The sequence below is a fragment of the Gopherus flavomarginatus genome, chromosome 1 (assembly GCF_025201925.1).
Source record: "Gopherus flavomarginatus isolate rGopFla2 chromosome 1, rGopFla2.mat.asm, whole genome shotgun sequence".
NCBI classification, from domain to species: domain Eukaryota; kingdom Metazoa; phylum Chordata; order Testudines; family Testudinidae; genus Gopherus; species Gopherus flavomarginatus.
The window spans coordinates 26,920,629-26,943,629 of NC_066617.1; the positions used below are offsets into that span (position 1 = coordinate 26,920,629).

Here is a 23,001-nt window from a genome sequence, read left to right on the forward strand (position 1 = left end):
TCTTTCCAAATGTTGTTTGTACAATTAGCTAACTATCATAAAGCGCTTTGGATAAAAGCACTAAATAAAAAAAAACTTAATAATTAACTTTTTTTGTTCTACAAATAAAAGCACACAACTCATTTTAATATCAGTAGTCATACCTTTCTAATGTGATGGATGAGCCCTCTCTCCCTGGCCATGGCAGCCCCCAACCTGGGGCTGGGAAGAAGGGGGGTGACTCTTCTTCTCTCCCCTGCTGCGGCAGCCCCTGAGCTGGAGCTGGGAAGGAGGAGTGTCTCTCCCCCACCACAGCAACCACAGCCCTGGAGCTAGGGAAAGTCGCCTTTTTCTTTGGCTGCTGCAGCCCTGCACATCCCAAATTCCCCCCACCCCCTCTTCTCATTCCACTGCCCCCTCCCTTCTACCCCCTATTCCATCCAAGGCCACCACCTCACCTTACATGTGTATCTTCTCCAGGGTCCTGGCACCTAATTAGTGGAGCCGCACAGGCATGGCTCCACTAATTAGGTGGGTGGCACTGGCCCTTCATTCTCTTGTGTGCAGCCACCCAGGCATACACTTTAGAGGGAACTATCTGCAGACCACCTGAGTGCAACTCACGGACCACAGTTTGAGAACCTCTGACCTAGCTCACAAGGCTGTAGTGCAGATTAATTAATATTTGTGAAGTACTAGGGGATTCTTAGCCAGAAGGTGTTAGTGTGGCCTACTGAATCCAGCATAGGATTGAGACTCAGAAAGTTAGTATTCTAGTCCCAGTTTGGCTCCTGGGTGACGTAGGACAAGTCCCATTTCCCCATCTATAAAATGTGGATAATGATGCTGCCCTCCTTTGTAAAGTGCTTTGAGATCTGTCAAATATTACTGTTCAGGAGCTGGTTATTAGTGTATAGAAGTAGTTTTGTTCATAAACTTTAAAAACCTGTAACAGTACCTGCTTAGCTTCAGCTAGTTTTCATGTTTTGAAGAAGAGCTGAGTGAAAAATGAAGAGACGATGGTGGAATTGTTACTACCATTTTTCTCTCTTATAGCTGATTGCAATGTCTCTCCCATTTGGACATTATCTCCTGCCCTCTTGTTCTGTGGCAGTGATTATTTTGGAGTTTTTAAGTAAGAGCTACCTTGAAAATGTTATTTGTATTGTGATAGCACATAGAAGCCCCAGTCACTGATCAGGATCTCATTGTGCTGTGTAAACAAAATAAAAAGAAGGTCCATGCCCCGAAGAGTTTATAATCTGTGATGGGGGGACTGCACATGACTAGTGTTGAAATTAAATCAAATCAGATGCCCTCATGAGATTTTTGGGTGGCTGGTTTTAGTTTCCAATCATGGCCACATTTTTGTTAGAATTTAAATATAGTGGATCATGTCCATATCTGAGGAACTTCCCCTGGTGTGATTAGGCTGGGGGTGGGACCATCACTTGTGGTGTGCAGTAGGCAGGAAAGGTTTGGGTGAGGGCAGTGGCCCCTTCGCCTGCTCGCCAGGCGCTCCTGTGGGGGACAACGAGAAGCCCCAGCTCCCCGTGGGGAGGGGCCCCACAAACCCCAACCCGCCGGGTGTGGGCAGATCGCACAGCGCGTGGCTGGGCTAGCGGGCGGAGCAGCACGTCAGCGTAGGGAGGCGGAGGTCAGAGGGGAGGGGGAACGAACTGTCCCGTTTCCGCCGGGCTGAGGCGCGTCCCGCGGCTGTGAAACGGGCGGGTGGGCCCGCCTCCGCCTGGCGTTGCCCTAGTGCTGCGGGGGGACGAGCACCGCAGGGGCATGGGGGAGGCCCGAGGGGCGGCGGCGAGAGCCGGGGTGGCGGCGGGGCTCGTGCTGGGAGCTGGCGCGTGTTACTGTGTTTACAGGCTGACCAGGAGCAGGAGGGCGGGACCCGCAGCCGGGGCCGAAGGAGCCGCTAGCGCTAGGCACGGGTCAGCCCCAGCGGGCGGTTTGCTGCCTCAGGTGTCCGGGCTTTCCGTCCTTTCCAGCCTGGCCTGGGGGGGACCCTCCAGCCTCCAGTCAGGTGAGCTGCAGAGGGGCTTAGCCAGACAGACTGTTAGCAGCTAGGCGGTGCACCTCCGGCCTCCCGCCTCTAGCAGGGCCTTTCCCCAGCACACGCACCAGGGGAGTAGTTAAACATTTGTATTGCCGATCAAAGCTGGGCTTTGTAACAACACCGCATGACGCGTTAGCTGCTGTGACCTTCCAGAGGTGGCGGGAAAGAAGAGAGAGGAGAGTTGTGTGGGTAGGAAAAGGAGGTTATTGTTTTTTACTGTTTTGGGCTATTGTATGTTAGCATGTCCTGGTATCTTGACAGTAATATAGCCAGCGAAGTCTCTGTTAGGGATCCACGTGGTCTACATGTCTTTTCTCACCCATTGTAGCATTCATTTTTTCAGATCATAGTCTTCTTCAGACTATTTGACTAGGTCAGTTTGATTAGAGCTGGATTTACTCTCTGAAACTTTAGGCCCCTAAATACTTTTGTAAATCTGGCCCTAATGGATGTGAAATTTCAAAAAGACTCTTAGTGATGTATTTTTAAAAGCTGACTAGACTCCCTTGAAATCATGAATCTTACCAGTTGCCTTATTGAAAGTGCTTTATCCGGTATCTTGCTTGCGCACTGTTTCGTTGTTAATGATTTGTGTAGCCCTGTAGCTGATAAAAGCACAGATGGGCATAGTAAGGAAAACATTAGTGTTTTTGGATGCTAGCTTTTGGATGTCACGTTATCTTCAACTTTTGTTTCAAATAAAAGAACGTTGAAGCATTTGTTATGAGGGAGTGGAAGAATGCATGCAAGGGTTTTGCAGCCAATAATATAAAGAAGTTAACCAACTTTTTGATCTTCACAGTCTAACAGTCTTTAAGGGATTCATAATGATGAAATAAACAGACTGGGACTGCATTGGACACCTGTAAAAAATGTTTTGCCATTTCTGATGCGAGTCTAGATTTGTCCAGCTTCTGTCCAATAGGATTGCAGTGGTTCAGTTTCCTGAGCACTGTTTTTCATAAGAATTTCAGGTTACACATTGGTCACAGTCTCAATTGAAATGCTAAATTAGCTTGCCATTTTTGTAGTTTGATGCTCTTGAGCTACTATTTGCAGATAGCATAATTGATGTTGGTAAAAATCTAGGAAAATAGGGTTCAGAATAATTGCAACCTAGTGAGAGTGCAACAAGGCAGTATTTGTTGTGAACCCTTTTTTATGCATGACTGAGTTTACACTGCCACCCATCTGGCAAAAGTCAGTAGGATCTGTAGGTACTCAGTACTGAAAATCAGTGTCCCTTTTTTTTTCTTCCTTTTTTTTTTTTTAAAAGTAGCTAAGACCCTGATTCTGATACTGAATCTAGTTGGGCAGACACCTACCCTTGTGTGGAGCCATTCAAGTCAAAGGAGGTCCACAAATGCACAGGAATCCTCCATGGAGATCTCATTGCATGATCAGGACCTATATCTGGAGTTAGATGCTTAACTTTAGAATTGTCCAAGACCTTTAGAAAACCCCAACCTTTGTTATATTCAATGGCTAACCATTGTGCGTAAGGACTCAATAATGAGGAATAATGCTAATAAATCAAGAGAGAATCTCTTGAAGAATAGGATCCGCTTCTGAGCAAGCTAGTCAGTTTCACAAAATCTTAGTACTTATTAGAGTAGCCCTTCCTTTGTCACAAATCCTGGTGTTCATAAAACAGTTTAGCCAGCTCAAGAGCTTCACTGCTGATCTGGCTGATCATGAACTTTGACGTTAGTAGCGTTTGCTTTCATGAAGACCAGGTACTGTATGACTTGTGTTTAGCTGACTTAAAAGCAGAGCTCTTCAGTTGGCTGAGTGTTTTCATGAAGAACACATCTTAACACAGCAGCTGTTCCTTTATCAAAGATCTTCAGTTCAGATGCCCCTGGACTAGCATGTTCTTCATTCACCATGTTAGGCCCCAATTCTGGGAGGAATATTACTGGAGATAAGTCAAAATTTCTACTCTTCTCCTAAATTGTCCAAAAAAGTTGCCACATTCCATGTCAGAAATGGAAGTAGCAGACATAAAAAAAAATTCCATTGGATAACTGCAATGAATAAGGCTCCAGTTATGATGAATAATGCTAATAGAATTATTTCTTTGTGAATTAGCAAAATAATTACATAACCACACATTCTCACAATTTTATTTACTTTCTTCACTTTGTAGTTTTGAAACTAGAGGGGCTCAAAGTCATGCAACTCAGAAAGTTAACTTTTTTAAAATATTTTTTAACTGACTAGAAATCAGAAACTACTTAACATTTACTTGAAAATCCTCAAAAAAAAATAGGCTTTACTCAGATTACATGCTGAAAAATTGGGGCAGACACATACTTTTAAAATATGTATATTTAAATCCTGCTTTAAACGCAAAATAGAACCCAGCCTTAACTGGTATTGCAGTGACTCTGCCATAATATCATAGTGGATCCGTGAATCCTAGAATTATGTGGCCTACAACTGACATGCTATCCATAAGTATGTGGCTATAACACAGCTCTGTAAAAAGTGTTATGTGCTTTGTTTCAGTGAAACATTTCAAAGTTTATTTGAAATAATTTGTTTTAATTTTTAAACCTTGGCAGACACGGATCCTCAAAAATCACCCAGTAACCTGGATGCCCATCATCTACAGAAACTTCTTCATTTGCTTGAGTTCACAGATGATCCGTTAATTCAAGAACAAGCCTTGGTCACTCTGAGCAACAGTGCTGCCTTCTCTGTAAATCAAGTAAGTCTTGTTCTAAAGAAAGCAATTATATCTGAAAGTGAGCCAGTATAGAAAATGAGACTTCATTTTGCAGAGGAGTAAACATGAGATCAAGAACTAGAAGCTCCTATGTTCTAATCCTAGTTTAGTGACTATCACTCAGATCCTCAAAAGTATTTAGGTGCCTAACTTCCATGAAGTTAAAAGGGAGTTAGGCACTTAAATAACTTTGAGGATCTGGGCCAACATGACCTTGTTTAAGTCATTTAATCTCTCTGCCTTAATTTCCCCATCATTACAATAGATATAAGAATAACTACTTTACTGGGCTGTTGTTAGGATAATTAATGTTGGTACGGAGCTTGATATTTTCAAAGTGCTATTAGATATGTGCATTATCACTAACAATTTTATAGTGTCAACTGAAGAGTTTGTTCTGAGAGGTGCTGAGCACCTGCAACTCTCATTATCAGGCCTGAAATTTGCTAAGTCTAACCCCTCTGCTATTCCTTTGACTGGGAATTCAATATGACAGATTTCTTTGGGAGATGCATGTTTTCCTGTAACCATAAAGGGTTAATTTTCAAACTTCCACACTTCTCTTGTTGAGGTAGTTCTCATAATTGTAACCATAGTTGCTCAATTATTCTCTGGCTTCTAATGAGAAACTAAAAATATTATTTCTTACTAAAAATCTTTATTCCCTCCCCACAGACCTCTACTAAGGTGACTGGGATGTCATCAGGTCCTGAGATATTTTTCATAAAGAGAATTAAAACAATGTTGTTGAGTTCAGTTTTGGGGAGGAGGAGTAGGGTTGTGGCAGGAGGAGTAATATATTTTTAAGAGCATTTGAATTTTGTAAATATATGAAAAATAAGCTAAATTTTAGAACCTGTTAACTATAATAGTCAACCTGGTTCGGCAAACCTGCATGCTGAAATCCTGCTGAATTCAAAGGGGAATTCTGACACAGAGGGCTTGAATAATAGAGATATTTGCTCTTTTCAGATATTGGGCCATATTCTAGCCTCAAATGTATAAGCAGGGCTCCCACTGATTTAAATGGAAATAGTGAATCCAAGGCCAAAATATGGCCTGTTGATGGCATATTTTATTACACTAAATGAAAAACATCAAGTAATTGTTTAAGTTGGATTAAACAAAACGTAACTGATGCTTCTTTCCAATTCTAGACATGAGCAAAGCTTTCTTAATTCGGATAGTTTTACAAGATTTGAGAATTTTGGGAGTGACCCTGCAGAAACGTGCATCTATCCTATTTGTTCTCATTTTAACTATGAACAAAATTATTTGGAGATAAAGTAACTGGGTACTATAAATTGGCACCAAAGTTTCACAGTGAATGTTGTGCATATTTATTTTGTATAGACTGGTATGTAAAGAAATAATATTAAACTGCTGATATTCTCTGCTTAAATATCAGAGACCAGATCCTAAAGGCTTTAGTGAGGCAGAACTCCCATTTGGTTTAAAATTAGCAGTAATATCTTATATATTTATCTGTTTATCTTTTTAGGATATAATTCGAAAACTAGATGGCCTTTCTGTTGTTGGAAAGATGCTCTCAAATTCCATTCCCAAAGTTAAAGAAAAAGCACTAAACGCACTTAATAACTTGAGTATGAATGTTAAAAATCAAGAGGAGATAAAGGTAAGTACTAAAAGGTACCATAACTGAGGCAAAATCGAACAACAAAATGAAGTGTGTACAGCTAGTCAGTAATAAAGACCGTTCAATATAGCTGTTATTAAAAGGATCATGCAGCAACTTTTGGAGAACATGAATATATACAAATCAGCAGATCCAAATGATCTTTAAACCCTAAGGCCAAGAGAAATAGATAACAAATTTATTGAACCACTAGCAATTAGTTCTAAAGCGTTTTAGAGAACCAGGAAGGTTCTAGAGGACTAGAAAGAAAATTAACTTGATACCAGTATTCGAGGGGGGGGAAAAATCAGATGCTGTCAGGATTATTATTCTAAATTCAATCTCAAATATATATATTATAAAATCCATTCAGAAATACAGAAATAGTTCTGTTTTTTAAATAATACAAATGCAAAAATGTAGAGAGATAAAGTCAGTTTGAGACTCACATTTTCTTCTGAAAATGTTATACCTACTATGGTTAAAAGTAATTAAGTGGGACTACTATAACTGAAAGAGATGAGTCAGAAGATTTGTCAGTTTTATTTTGTGCACTTTACAACACTTTGCATAGAGACAGTGTCACTCCTTTGTTGATACTCAGTTGCACTTGTCTCTTGCACTAGCATGCACTCCCTTTCCCAGTAAGCAATCCAGGAATTCTCTTTCAGCAAGGGGCTAAAAATGATGAGACAGCAAGTAGGCATCTGCACAGAGAGGCGGAGGACGATGGTGGGTGGGCCCAAAAATGTAGTCCCTGGTCTCTACGCACACAGCTGTCCATTCTCTAGATTGGATCCTCGGGCATAAGAAACAGAGCTACTCCTATATCTTGATCAGACCACTTCCTGAAAAATAACTATTCCTTTCGTAAGACAGGAGGAAAGCACTGCTCTGGTCCACTTAAGAAACTCTTGTTCCCTCCCAAATTCCAGAGCTTACTTAAAGAAAACTTCACCCAGCAAAGAGGTCAATAAAAGTATGTGACTTAGTAAAGCAATTCAACCATTCCTTGACTACTGCTATAGACACACCATCCCCAACACACGTTCTCCCAGCTGGCCATCTACATATTATCAGAGTTCAACCTGTAATAAAAAGAGCAGGAAGGAAAAAAAACTCCAAATATCGGGGGTGGAGATAATGGTTTGATGGAGACACTCAGAAACAAGGAATTTTTACAAATCTGTGCTATTGGCATGAAGGAGGCAAAGAGATTCTCTCTTCTGCCATGGAGATAGCAAAGTCATGCCTGGCATAACTTTTTTGGACCATAAATTGCTCTCTAAGACCAGATTGCCTCCATTCAATCTTCGAACACAGCATCTCTTACTGCAAGAAATAATTTCAGAGAGATGGCATTCAGTAAGTGATAGGCACTGAGAACAAGCATAGAGCAACATCCTTCAATCAATCTTCCAAGAATTTGGCCCATTCATGAAAGTAGTCAAAAGCACTGATGGTAACTGAGGCTGGCACCTGTGACTTATGCCTGCCCTTTCTGGGTGGTAAGAGTAGAAAACACTTTGAGCCTCTAACTAACCAAGATTGTTAATTCCTCCTTTTGGAATTTATCACCCACATTACTACATGCAGTAGTCCAACCATACTGAAAAAAGATTGCTCAGTGCTAGAGACTGTGCAAACTATCTCCTAGTGTCTAACACAGACACACACACCTTGTGTTTTATCCAGTCAAGAAGCTAGCAAAAAGTCTCCAAAGCAGTCTGTCAGCTCACTGAAAATGGGATCCCTCTCAGTCAGGCTTGAGGTCAGGACAATGACAGAACTCGCTGCTCCTTTGATGGCTGACATCCTCCTGCCTGTAGTATCGTGCTGGACCTATTTACAGCATTTGGTGTAATTGATTACCATATACTACAGTCCTGTTTTTAAGAAGCTGAATAGAAACAGCCCGAAACAGTTAGTCTCAATCCACATGCAGATGGTCATTACTAGACTCCATCTCCAAATTTCTCCCCTACTGAATCACGCAAGGCTCAGTCCACTCCCTATACTGTTCAGTATCGCAGTTGAGCCTCTGTTGTCTTGCCAACTCCCAAGTCCCAGCAACACTCACACATCAACCTGCTCTATATCTGCTTTACGTCAAATCTTAACAGCACAATCTCTCTGCTTTCTGATGTTTATCTGAAATCAGCAGCTGGCGAAAGTTTAACTCTGGCAAGACTAAAGAAATGCTGATGGGAAGAGGGGTGTTTCTTTAACTTCCCCATTATTACAGTTGGTTGGAAAATTATTTCATGAACACTTTTTAATTTTTTTCCATTTAAACATTTTTGTCTACATTTTCTGATCAAGTCAGTTTATAGACTTGGAGTTGTTTAAGATTCTTCAGCGCTATTGGATGCCCAAATAGCCATGGTAGCAAGAACAGTCTCATCTGCTTCTAACAGGCCAGAAGATTGTGTCAGATCCATTCAGACTCAGATCTGACCAGAGTGATCCAGGTTTAATTATTGCAACTCTTCTCTAGGAACAAATCCCACATCCTGAATAAGCTCCCATTGGTACAAAATATAGCAGCTTCTTTGCTCAGCAACACAGGTTGCTGTTAACAGATCACCTCAGTACTCCACTCTGCACTGGCTCCCCACTAAATATAGAGTCCAGTGCAAGTACTCATTCACACCTACCCCTTTACAACCGTGAACCCTTACAAAAGTTACTTTCCAATGTAAATGGAAACTATTGATCAGTAAGTGGAGATGGAGGACCTTCTCAGAAGCTGGACCTGGACTGTGGAATTCACTGCTACAAGGGATAAGAATGACCATGTAACTAACCACTTTTGCAACTAACTGCAAAACTCATTTCCTCTGCCTAGCTTTGCCTCCATAAATGTATCACATATACAAATAAACCCTGTAAGCAATTCAATTACAGTACCTATTTCTTGTGGGGTGAGAAGGAAGAGACATTTTAGTTCCAGTTTTTAAATACTGGCGTAGGGGGTGTGTTCAGATACTATGGGATGGGAATCATAAATGCATAGTCTGACAGCCATTCAGTGATGTTACTTTGGACCTGTCCAAAAGGCCCTTGTAAATTTATGTAGAGGAACAGGGTTGTTGTTTTTTTGTTTAAACCAGAACATATTGTCTAAAGGTAGCTCTATCAGAAAACTGATTTAAAAAAAAATCAGATCGATAGTGTTCCTTTAATTATAGTTTCTGCTAAAACTTAACATCACTTATTTATCTGCTAGTGCCTTATTTACATGTTCTTGATCAAAGATGAGACTGATTATACAATGTTTTTATTTATTTATTTATCCTCTTGCTACTGGGAATCATGATTTTGAGCCATCGTGACTACTGACACTGGGATGTTAACTGTGAACTTCTTTGGCTGGATCAACAAATTGTACATTTAACCATTTCTTTTTCTGTTCTTTAAGGTATACATTTTACAGGTCTGTAAGGAGATTGAGTTATCACCTTTGAACTCTGATCTGCAGCTAGCTGAACTTAGATTATTAACAAATATGTCTGTTACCAATGACTACCACCATATGATGACAAATGCAATTCCGTGCTTTCTTCATTTGCTTTCAGAAGGAAATGAAAGGACACAGGTACTGTTTACTGTACTATCATAATCAGATAGTAACCAAGCTGCTTAACTTTGACTGAGATGTCTTCCAGTTTAGATTTGCCTTTTTTTTTTTTTAAACCATCAGTTTCTAAGGTACTCTGTGGTGTATTTTTTTTTTTAAGAAAAATAATTTTACAATTCAGTAGCTATAACTAGTGGAGAATGTGTAAAGGACTTGCGAACTTTACCCAATTGTCCTCTCCAGTGGAAATTCCCACAGGAGGGAAGAGTACTTCACAAGGATCTTCTTGCAGAGTTTCTCACCCCAAGAGTCTCCAAGACTCTCTGGAGATGGAGTCTTGTTTTTGCCCCCATATTGCTGGATGCTATAGGAGACCAGAGCCATCCCCACAGCAGTCCTGTGCCTTTGCAATGGCTCTAGAAACCCCACCAGCCCCTTCCACTGTATGACCTATCAGGGAAAATGAAGTCATGCTACCAGTGCTTCTCAGTTTCAACTGCCCCATGGACCCCATTATAAAGGATATTGCCCCTGCACAGAGATGGGGAACAGATAATAACACCACAAGCTTTATTACCTTTCCTAGCTAATCTCTGTGGTGCTGCTGTGGAAAATAAAACTCCATTCATCCCTTCTCTGCGTGTGGAATGCACCATCCCAAAACAAATGAGAGCCCTCTATAGGATCCCAGTAAGTACATAGTCCCATGGAGGTAGATCACCACCACTCCAGCACAGGGCAAAGGAGATCTGCATGTGGAGAGCTCCACTGTTGCATGGGTCACTTGCGGGAGGATTCTCTGCAGCTTGAGGTCTTCAAACCACAAATTGAGGACTTCAGTAACAAACTCCTAACCTATGACTGAGTTATTGAAGTGGATGAGTGAGATTCTGTGGCCTGCATTGTGCAGGAGGTCAGACTAGATGATCATAATGGTCCCTTCTGACCTTAAAGTCTATGAGTCTATGAATCTCTGGAGACTGTGAGCAAAAGTTTGCTCTCAGAATCACATGGTGATCTTAACTCTGGTGTTCTTTATCTATCTGTCTATAATATGGCTCTCCTGGAAGTTGTGTATCAGGGAGAGTAGGTCATCACAGTCAACAGCCATCTTGTGGATCTGACTTACAGAAGACTTTTATGTTGGGTATGTCTGTGACCCTAATTACTATGAGCATAGGCTCATCTGAATTTTTGTCATAGTTGCAATGCTAATAGAAGACCTGTTGCACATGTGAAGATACTGCTTCTTAGTGGTATTTGAAAAAAGGAAAATTGTATATTTATGTGTAAATTACTACCAGGAATAATGTGAATCTTTTCTTCTCCTTGTGATGCTTCCTGGGGGTACCCATGGTTGTGAGGCACCTTGCTACCAACTGCCCTTAGCATGAGGAAGCCTTGACTGTGCCTGCTGTGTCCCCAAATCCATCAGTCATGGGCAACATAAATACTGCCTATGCAAGCCTCACTGTCTCTCTACAGGTTAGTGATGGGCACACTAAAGCCTCTGAGTATCTCCCTAGAGTGTCCAGCCCCTGTTCTGCTAGACCCTTGCAGTATTCCCAGGTTCACTGCTTCCAAAGAAGCAGTACAGCCCAGCTTACCAGTTTCATTCAGATAGCTACTCTGCTTCACATGCAGCATGTAGATATGTTTATATTGAAAACAAGTAAAAGTTTATTTAACAAAGTATAACAGCTCAAGTGATAGTAAGTAAAAGTATTGGAAACAAATTTCCAGATATAAAATCATAACATGCACTCTAGAACCTAGACTTAATTAACTCAACATTTTCATGTCTTATAGCGCAATGCTCACCTAAAATCCTTCCAGTATTTTACAGCCAGACTTGGCTGTGACCCTCCAGTTATAAGACAAACACACTGTTTGCCTCCTCAGTTGAAGGATTTAGGGAATAACTTTGCATCCCCAGATATACACCAAGAATCCATTCTCTTTACTCATAAATGATCCTCTCCTGTTGTTTATTTCTTACTGCAATTTTCCTCTTGAAGATTTTGCAGTGTCTTGATTGTCATTTGGCTCAGTATGCAAACAGGCATCCATTGTGAGACATATAATGCCCAATATACTCATGACCAGACAGATCTGTTACCTCCTGTCTGAACGGAATCTGTCCAAAACATGTCACCTGCTAGTTACCTGCCTTAAGAACATAATTTTCTGTACAGACATTTAAGGAATTACATATTATCCATCCATACATTTTGCAATGGTTATGATGACCAGTGGGCTCTGGGCTCTTGACTCTTGGTATAAACATCACATGACACCCTTCAGTGAATTATTATGCATATATCTCATCAAGTGGATCCCAGGAAAACTCTATGCACCCCCTCTGCCAGTTGACACTGTGAGGTTCCTGGGTCACACTCCTCCATTAGGACAAAATTCAGAGCTAATCTAAGTTGGAGCAATTCCACTGACATCTGTACATCAACTCACACCAACATTTAAATCTTGCTCACTCTTCTTCCATAAATAGTTCCATTGATTGATCAGGGCTACTTACATAAGTTAAACAATCAGCAGTAGTACATAAACTAGTAGTAGATGCTTTAAAGTACATGCCACGAGATGGCCATTCAAGAATATTAGACTCTCAGAAATAAAAGGATAGAAATGTGCTTCATGCGTTCAATCGGAATTGAAAATGCAGTATATAAAAAATTTATAGTTATGATTAACACAAATCCAGCTTGCTTTATTCATTGCAAGTAGTCTCCCAGAGCCCAGTGGGACTACTTGCATAGTAAGGCAAGTAGGATTTGGCCCTAAATATCTGACATCCCTTGTATTTATCAAGGCAACAGCTGACTTTAAAGATAGGGCCTTTGATGCAAAAGCTACTGTCAAGTGTTCTGCAAAAGCTAAAGGGAGTTGCTGCCATGCCTCCAATTATGGTGCTTACTGTAAATCACTGGATTAAATATCTTTCCAAATCTTTCGCCTCTGTGACTTCACTCCCAGTAACCTGTGGTTGGTCACCAGTCACATTTCCTTGTTCACATATCCAACACACAACAAGAATCATAAACTGTTTTAGCTCTGTCTCCCCATATAATCAGAGTTCACTAATATTAAAAACTAAACCTCCTTCCTAAAAATAGCCTGTTTTATTTGTATCTCTGATGCTCCTCCTTTGCCTGTTACTACAGATGTTGGCTTAGTGAAATGTTGTACAGCATCTCCCTGCAGGTACACATGCCTCTAATTTCATGAATTTATCTCCTTCATCCAAAATTCTGGGGATTTCATGAACCCCCATCTTGTAATACCAAGGATTCTCAAATCCACCATTCCACAAAGCGTATCACTGATGTAATAACTCACAATCCTTTCCTGTATAGCTCCTGATAATAGCTCAGATACTGCACCTTAAGAAATGTAGCATACCTGCATCTTCCCCCAACAACCACACTGTAAAATAATTACTTTTATATCTCCACGTAAATCATAGGCATGGACTTGGAAGGATTATATTTTACCGGGAAATGTCATTAAATGTAGACTTTTTTTTTTTTTTTTTTTTTTTTACCATACATACACAAACAGATGTAAAAATATTTTCAACAATGGTACTTGAAATTTACTGATAGGCGAAGTAAGAAAAATGCTGCTTGAGGATTAATCTGAGGATATTTATTTTGTGTATTTTGACGTGATATTGATAATTTGCATTTTAACAGTTATGAAGCTTTAACTTTTTGAATCTTAACATTTATTGTCATTAATGATAGCTAAGGTTGCAAGTCTGTCTCAGAGGTAATGGAAGTCGTGGATTCCATGACTTCTGCAGTGGCTGGTGCTTGGGCGGTGCCGGGGCCAGCCACACTGGCTGCTGCTCAGCCACTGGAGCAGCAGCAGTGCCCCAAGCCACCCCCATATCCCAAGCACCTAAGATTTAGTCAGGAGTATTTATAGTACAAATCATGGATAGGTCACGGGTCATTCATTTTTGTTTATTGCCTGTGACCTGTCCATAACTTTTACTAAAAATACCCATGACTAAATCTTAGCCTTAATTATTGTCTGCCACCCACCATAATTTCACAACTGAATTAATAAAAATAAACATGAATACTGTCTGAATTATTTAAAAACAATAAAAATAAAAAATTCTGCCATGCCAAGCCTAGTTATGTGATGGGAAAGGAGAAGAGATCAGCGTTAAGCCTTACTCAGCATTTCCAGACACCTATTTAGTTTTGTTTGTTTTTTAATACTACAACATTGTGAAAAGACTGTAAATACATATCAGTTGCTAAAGAAAAAGTTTTAAACTGGGAATTATTTGTTATGCTCACTTCAGCATTAACTGCAGGGCAGTTCAGAACTGTACTGAAGGGTAGAGAAGCACAAATGATTAAGTACGTCCTAAGGCCTCCTGAAAATGCAGTTCTACAAAGCGTATTGATTCCTGTCTCAGCTGCCTTTCACTGCATGTGAGAGAGAGAGTTTTAAAATATGGAATTAGGAGATATGTGCTGAACATCACTTAGTCACTTTTGTTGCATCCCATTTTTTATCTGCTTGTTGTCTACTTAGATTGTAAACAGAAGTTGGAGTTACTCCCCCTCTCACCGCCCCCCCAGTCCAATTTGCATGGTTGCAATTCTAAAATACTAAAATAGCTACAGTCCTATATTTAACACGCTAATACATCCGTTTGATCTAGGACTAAAGTACAAGGTAATACATGATGTAATGAGATAGCAATCAACATGTTTATAGATAAGTGAAGATATTGCCATTAACATTACACTAATTTTCATGAATGAAGAGTAAATGTAATTACCGGGGCATATGTCATGTAATCGTAACATGATAACATCCACCTTTGTTCTTTTCTAGCAAGTGAATTGACCTGAACACACTATGACCTTCTAGCATTTATTTGATATAAACACACCAGTCAATTGCTTTATTGCTCTAATCTGAGCTGGTCGGACAGCATCAGAGAGCAGGTAACCTGTTAGCATCATAGCTGGTTTACTAAACGGTAGATTTATTTAATGCATAATCCTGCACTACTAAAATCAATGGAAGCTGCATCATTGATTTCAGTGAGTGGAGGATCAAGCCCTTAGATATGAAAGGCCAAGTTCTCCTCTGTTTCCAGAGTAGCTCTACTGAAGTTAGTAGAGAGAGCACACTGGAGTTACTACAGATTGACACCAGTGTAAATAAGAGCAGAATTTGCTCCTGCAGTATTTTTCTTCCTCTGTTGCTTTAGCTACAATGAATTAATTGTTAAAGGCTGACACTTTGCTTCTCTCTGTTCAAAAGCAGTAAATGAAGACAGTCCCAGTACCAAAGAGCTTACAGATGCAAAGAAAGCAAGGACACACTGAGAAGCTTAGACGTGGGGTGGAGGGTGGCTCTTGTGGACATCACTGAAGACATAAATCTTTATTTGGAATTAGAGAGTGATCGTGTGGCAAATTCTAGGAGGGAGACTGTTTCATGCAAAGTTGCGGGGAGGAGGGAAGGCAAGGGTGAAGGAGACAGTATTCAGATTCTCCTCCCCTCACTTTAAGAGTTTTTCCATGTGAACCATTATGTTCTCATTTCAGATTCAAGTTCTGAAAGTACTTGTGAACTTATCTGCAAACCCAGCCATGACAAGACATCTTTTCAGTGCTCAAGTAAGACTTTTGCCATTTTCAAGCTGCTTCACTGCTGAACATTTTAGTACAAAAGTTCATGATGTTCTTATTTAATCTACACTTCAAATTGTATGATTCTTAAATAGCTGTACGTTTTTAACGCTGGAATTTTACTTTACATAGCCAAAGCAGGCTGAAACCAGGAACGGTAGGTAAAAGCATGCTAAGCCTCTTCCAGGTCATGCTATATCAGAGAGATCACATTCACGTATGAAGATTCACCCATGTGCATGGTTAACATGTTCACCATATGGCCACTGTTGGTCATGCTTCCTGTATATAATGCAGAATGATAAGGTTTCTGCAAACTGCCACTCTCTCTCCATCCCTTCCCACAAAACAAGGGCATTGGTTGCTGCTCATACATGAGAGAGACAAAATAATATACCCAGTTGTCACTTTTCACTTATTCATCTACAGAAGGAACGTGGCCTGAGGATGTGCTGCAAATCATTCCAAATGCATCCAACATTGCAAATTATCCTCACTTTCTCAACCACTTTTGTCTCAACTGTCATAACTTTTGCAGCTGAGAAAGATAGAAAATGCAATATACACAAAACATCTCTATCGACAGATGGACTGTTTTGATAAGACATCTTTATGAACACAGTACCCCTCCCAATGCAGCTCCCAAGGCAAAGGTGGATTATGGATTTGTGGGGCCCTGGGCCAGAGCAAGTGGGGGCCCCCTTCCCACTCCTTCTGCCTGCAGTCTTCCTCCCCTCCACCCCTGGCCCTCCTGCTGGCACTCCTGTCCGGGATATGGGGCTGAGGTGTGGGGGCTTGCTCTGCTCTGCCTACCCGGCACTCCTGCAGGAGCAGCAGGCGAATGGATAGAGCAGGTTGGGGCAGAGGGGCACCCCAATTGGCAGGGGCCCCTGGGCACAGGCCCAGTGGCTAATCTGCCACTGTCCCAAGGTCTTTAGTACATGAAGTACTTTACCTTTCAGCACCTGGTGGTTGCATCCGTTTCAGCTATATGTAAAAGAAAGTTGATATGGTAACAAATTAAATCTAAACCACTTCAAGTTGCCTTTTAGCTGTACTGTTTTTTACTCTCAAATGAGCTTCCCAAAACAAAATCAGACATCACAATATTTGGTTTCAGCACTCCCATTTTAAAACCGCTTTGTGGGAGTCGCAGGCACAAACAGCCAGACTGCTGCTCTACAGATACCATGTCTTACCACAGCTCCATTATTAGGATATAAGCAGTAGGTCAAAGTAAAAAAAAGTGGACTTTTGTTCTTGATGAACTTCCACTTCATTTGACTATGGACTGCAGTCTTTTCAAGAGACATTGTAAGGTCAAATATGAGCCAAAAATGAAGCAGATGTATAAACAAGCTTGTATGAAACCTGAGACCAATAAAAATGTTTCCATTAACTAAAAACAATGTTTACCTCCTTCCAACAAATAAATATTTGTATTCAGTGTTTGCGTCCCAAATGTTGTAATGTGATGCTAATACTTTAGAACCTTAAAGAGAAAATGAGTGTTCTTTTCATCCAAAATGAAGAGGGCAAATTAAGTGTAACACATGCTTGACTTTTAAAATAATCAGTTTAAATAATGTAAAGCATTCTTAACAACAGAAGTAAGAATTTAAAAAAGAATTAAGCTGACCTTCCACTTAAGAACATCAGTATAATGTATCATAGAAGCATAGAATATCAGGGTTGGAAGGGATCTCAGGAGGTCAGCTAGTCCAATCCCTTGCTCAAAGCAGGACTAATTCCCAACTAAATCATCCCAGCCAGGGCTTTGTCAAGCCTAACCTTAAAAACCTCTAAGGAAGGAGATTCCACCACCTCCCTAGGTAACCCATTCCAGTGCTTCACCACTCTCAGTGAAAAAGTTTTTCCTAATATCCAACCTAAAGTTCCCCCACTGCAACTTGAGACCATTACTTCTTGTTCTGTCATCAAGGACCACTGAGAACAGTCTAGATCCATCCTCTTTGGAACCCCCTTTCAGGTAGCTGAAAACAGCTATCAAATCCCCCCTCATTCTTCTCTTCTGCTGACTAAACAATCCCAGTTCCCTCAGCCTCTCCTCATAGGTTATGTGCTCCAGCCCCCTAATCATTTTTGTTGCCCTCTGCTGGACTCTTTCCAATTTTTCCACATCCTCCTTGTAGTGTGGGGCCCAAAACTGGACACAGTACTCCAGATGAGGCCTCACCAATGTCGAATAGAGGGGAATGATCACATCCCTCGATCTGCTGGCAATGCCCCTAGTTATACAGCCCAAAATGCTGTTAGCCTTCTTGGCAACAAGGGCACACTGTTGACTCACATCCAGCTTCTCGTCCACTGTAACCCCTAGGTCCTTTTCTGCAGAACTGCTTCCTAGCCATCCCTAGTCTGTAACAGTGAATGGGATTCTTCCGTCCTAAGTGCAGGACTCTGCACTTGTCCTTGTTGAATGCATGTGAAATGAATTTATCCATCTCTATCCAGTCCCAGTAGACATGCTCCATAAATCAACATAAACTAGCAACCTTGGTGACAGTCACAGAGGTTATAGACACCGACTTTTTAACGTGCCAAGGGCTGCTCCTCCCCCCCGCTCTGTCCCAGGTCCCACCCCTCACTCCACCTCTTCCCCCAAGGCCCCTGCCTCTTCCTGACCCACCTCTTCCCACCCTGTTCTGCCACCTCCCCTGAGCACACGCAGCCCTTGCTCCTCTCCCCAGCACCTCCTGTCCGCCGCAGAACAGGTGCTGGAGGGGATGAGGAGGCACTGATCGGCAAGGCCTCCGGTGGACAGGAGGTGCTAGGGGGAGGGAAAGGCACTGATAGGGGAGCTGCCAGTAGGTGCTGAGCAGCTACCATTTTGGAGTACCCAGGGGTTCATGGACTGTTCCTGTGATCCTCCAAATACATACCCCTCTGATAACAAATACATATGTGCCTAACTTTTAAAGCATGTTAGTAGTCCCACTGAACTCAGTGTGCATGTTTGCAGGATCAGAGCCTCAATAGCTAAATGACATCTCATTGGCAGGGGCAGGATGGAGAAACTGGTTCTGTCACTGCCCATTTTGTGTCAGATCTGTTGATAAGCACATAGCAGTGCAGAGTTGTCAATCCAGTACCTTTTGATAGCCCTGAAAATTAGGATAGTAGTATGTAGTTGTAATTACATGCTTAGGCTAGGTTTTTGAAAACTAAATTAAAAAGTTAACTGTATTTGGTCTTGCCCCTGATTTTTACCTGAACCAATATTTGAATAGCCAAGATCAGTCTTTAGTATACCAAAATTGTATTTTTATCCTGTCTGCACTTTAAAACACTTTATAAATACTTGACATTCAGGCACTGTTCAAGGCAACTGAAATACCATTCAGAATGAAAACAATATTCCTGCTCTTATAAATGAAAATGGGAATTTTCCAGACAGCCACATTCTAAAGATTCAGACTACAAAGCATATGTCAGGTTGCAAAACACAAGCCAATTTTTTCCAAAAAGAAAAATGTGCAGTCCTTGCAATTCTTTGACATGCTTTTATAGCGCATGGTAGCTGTAATGAATATATATGTACGGTTCTATTTTAGTGAGTTTTAGTTGGAAGCTGTCTGGTTTGTAGATCAGTATTTTTTATTTTTTAAGAAATCATTGGTGTTTGGGGGGGGTTACAACAGGAATTTTTCACTCATTTACTTCTCAATTGATGAATAAATATTACTTTTATGTATTTAATGTCACAGGCACCATCATTGCTTTCACTCTTTGACAACTGCATAAACAAAGAGATTCTACTTAGAGCCCTGATGTTTGCTGCAAATTTGAATGAGAATATGAAAAATGAAGAGGGCATCGTTACCCAGGATCAATACAGTGAAGATTCAGTTTTTTCTCTGCTCTGTGGGCATTCTACCCAATATACTAAGAAACTGGTATGTTTATTGCATCACCATGATACGGAAGTGAAAGAACAAGTTGCCAAAATAATAACACAACTAAGAGGTGATACTAAAACCAGCTACTCCGTTAAATTACAGTAATAGAAAATGTTTATTGAATGCTAAAATGAATTTCATTTCATGAAAGAGTGAAGCTTAACTCACTGCTCTTATTTTCCTGAGCACCATTACATTACTGTAAGCAAGACAGCTTACAATGCATTTAATACTCTTTCAGAGTTATGTAAAACAATGGTCTGTTTAGTACTGACAGTTTCCTACACAAAACTAGTGTGTGTACATGATAGAGGAAAGACGCTTTGGGCCATGGAAATATTTCCATTTCAAACTTACAGTAAGTTATGAAACAACAAGCTCAACTTTTAAAAAGTGAACCTTAAATTTTAGTTATGTAATTCTATTAACTTTACTATACATGTGCAGGGAAATACTGGAACATCTATTAAGTAAAATTAATCCCCACATTATTACTTGGCTGAAAGCATAATGAGATTAGTCAAATTATATAAACATATTTTGAAGGGAACTAGAAACAAATGTAACAAGCAGCTTATAAGCATTATATTACCCTCTTAATTGCAAAGTGTATCAACTCAAAAAACAAATGCACTTTGAATATAGAATGTAGAACATGTAGTAGAAAACATCTTGTACTGAAACAAGGCCACTAAAAATCCCTGAACAAAGAATTATAGTGGCACAGTTGTGTCACTATAGTTAAGGTTGCATCTTGACTTTTGTTTAAAGGTCAGTCTTTCTAAATCCTTTAAAATCAACATGCTTAGTTGGATTCCTCTGAAATTTGGTGTGCCTTGGGCAGTGAAGGGCATGTTTATTGATGTGGAGATATAAGCCCTAGAAAAAGTTACTATTTTTCAAAATGGTATTTTTGTTTTTTGCACAGAGCTAGGGCTCAAACTGCTGATGTGGGTCAAAACAGTCTGTCTTGAGTTTTACACAAGCTAGTGCATAGCACCTACTAAGTCTTAAGGGGGCCCAAAATGAGTGGTATTTAAGAATGTATATTTACAGTGCAAATGCACCAACACAGAAGAACATTTGCCACTTTATATGCTTTATAGCTCAATTCTTGAAAGTGCTCTAAAATTAGAAGTGTTATGTGAATGGCTTTGAAATTTGATGTGCTCATGGGGGCACAGGGTAGTGTTAGTGACCATAACTTGGAGTCATTTGACCAAGGAGTTCTTGAGTTACAGACCACCACCACCCTCACCTCCCCCAAAATAAGTGTTTCCTTTTGCTGTTAAACTGATTGCTACTAAGGACTGGATAACTCACAGACGTTATTAAGATTGATGGCTGTGCACTCACCCTTCAATTAACATAGCCAAGGATAAGTAAATCACAAGCCCCTATCTAAGACAAAAGGTTGCTACAATTTGAGTCATGGATGGCAGATTTTTTGCAGGGGGAATGTAATCAAAGTCTTTGGGGGGGGGGGAAGTAGACATGTGAATGTTTCCTGGGAGGGGAGAGGTATTAGGGGGCAGTGGAATAGGAGGAGGGAGTTATATGGGGATAAGAGAGAGGTTGGGAGGCTCCAGTGAGGGAAGTGCAGCACCCCTGAACTCTGCCAGTATACCCCAATCTCCCTATGCTCCACACCTCTGTCAGTGTATCCCAATGTATGCACAAACTGCACACATCCACCATTTCAATTAGTCTGTGAGCTTTTTGGGGCAGGAACTGTTGTATAGTGGTGTGGGAGCACCACTGTAGTTTAGGTTGTCACAACTTTTGTTTAAAGGTCAAACTTTAAGTCCTCTAAAATTGACACTTAGTCAGATTCCTCTGAAAGCTGGTTTGCCCCAGAAGACTGCAAAGTAGGGTTAGTGACCCAAATGCAGGGCCATTTGAGCTAGAGGATGTAGAGAGAGAGGCCTGAAAATAGCTATTTTTCAAAATTTTTAGATGGTTTTTTGTGTGTTTTGCACAGAGCTAGAGCCTGAATTATTGATGTGATGCAGATCAAAATCTGTCTTGAGTTTTACCCAAAGTAGTGCATGGCACCCACTAAATCTTTGAGGGACCCAAATTGAGAATGGTATTTAAGAACATGTTCACCTCTTCACTTGTGTAGATGTGGTCTGGAAGGATTGCAGTGAGTGTGCACCAAAAAAGAAAAATGGGAGGGGGTTTCTATGTATCCACTTCATGTTTGCCTCCTTGGGGAGCCACCCACAACTGGTGGTTCCAGTCCAAACCTTTGTACACCTGTATAATAAAGATTTAACAATGCATGTTGCTTGCTGCAAGTTGCTGTTTTTCATTTTATGGGGAGGTTTACTTTGAACACAGCAGAATAGTCAGCAGGGAGCCTAGGCAAAAGTTTTTTTATATCAGGTGGGGAGGAACTGAAAACCAAGGACTTCAGGGGGAGCAGGTATAGGGGTTGTGGCTGCAGAGGGGGCAGGAAATGAGGCAATAGCTCTGTTGTGGTGAGAGGGCAGATTTATGTGGTGTCCCCAAAACCACACAGCATGGAGGTTTGGAACTGACGGCACAAATACCTTGATTGCTGAAGGAAGAGAAACTTGCATGTTGCCAGCATGTGGATTCTGGCCAATTACTGGATCACAAGGGTGCAGGAGAGCACAGAGTACATGTTCACATGAGCTTGCTGACAGCAGACTGACTTGAGTGGAGAGATGTGGTCTGTGCTGGCATATTTTTCCTGCTCTGCAGCATCTAACTGCCGACTGTAGGGCTTGTGAAGTGGTTCTTCAGTTGTCCATGTGGTATTCTTTCTGGGGCATTGGCACAGTGAGTACACAAAAGGATCTAGAACATCCTGAATGTTATACTGCCTGGGGAAAATCAGGATATGTGTATATGGAGGCTCTTCACAGGGAGGGAAGAGAGAAGGTGGCAGGGATTATCTATATTGATGGAAAAACCCCTTCTGTTAATGTAGAATGTATCAGCACTATGCTGCTGCAGCTGGGCCACCCACAGCACAGGCCTGCCCTTGCTCTCTCATGATTTCCACAGCCTTCAAATCTCTCTTCTGCTCTACATTTCCCAAAATATATTTTAGACAAGTGAAAAGTTCAGAAGCTGCAGCTACAATGTTAGTATTAAACCACTAACAAGAAAAAAAGTGGGGGAAGTCCCTCATGAGACAGTCAACCTGTGGAACAATTTGCCCAAGGATGTTGTGAAGGTCAAGACTATAACAGAGTTCAAAAAGGAACCAGGTAAGTTCATGGGGGATATGTCCATCTATTAGCCAGAATGGGCAAGGATGGTGTCCCCAGCCTCTATGTGGCAGAGGCTAGGAATGGGTGATGGGATGGATCACTTGGTTACCTGTTCTGTTCATTCCCTCTGGAGCACCTGGCACTGGCCACTGTCAGAA

At 41.0% G+C, this 23,001-nt stretch overlaps 1 protein-coding gene across 1 annotated transcript; it reads left to right on the forward strand.

Moving 5' to 3' along the window:
* Positions 1-1,661: 1,661 nt before the first annotated feature.
* On the forward strand, positions 1,662-21,883 carry ARMC10 (armadillo repeat containing 10). The gene is made up of 6 exons (XM_050926046.1): positions 1,662-2,014; positions 4,615-4,760; positions 6,280-6,414; positions 9,836-10,012; positions 15,595-15,666; positions 19,407-21,883. The coding sequence occupies exons 1-6, from the start codon at positions 1,771-1,773 to the stop codon at positions 19,701-19,703; spliced, it is 1,071 nt and encodes a 356-aa protein (XP_050782003.1). The 5' UTR covers positions 1,662-1,770; the 3' UTR covers positions 19,704-21,883.
* Positions 21,884-23,001: the final 1,118 nt, after the last annotated feature.

Excerpts from the sequence above, each read along its gene's own strand:
- ARMC10 (XM_050926046.1), top strand. The coding sequence starts at position 1,771 with ATGGGGGAGGCCCGAGGGGCGGCGGCGAGAGCCGGGGTGGCGGCGGGG. Across the intron at positions 2,015-4,614 it reads ACCCTCCAGCCTCCAGTCAG|ACACGGATCCTCAAAAATCA; the intron begins GTGAGCTGCAGA and ends AAACCTTGGCAG. Across the intron at positions 4,761-6,279 it reads CTGCCTTCTCTGTAAATCAA|GATATAATTCGAAAACTAGA; the intron begins GTAAGTCTTGTT and ends TTATCTTTTTAG.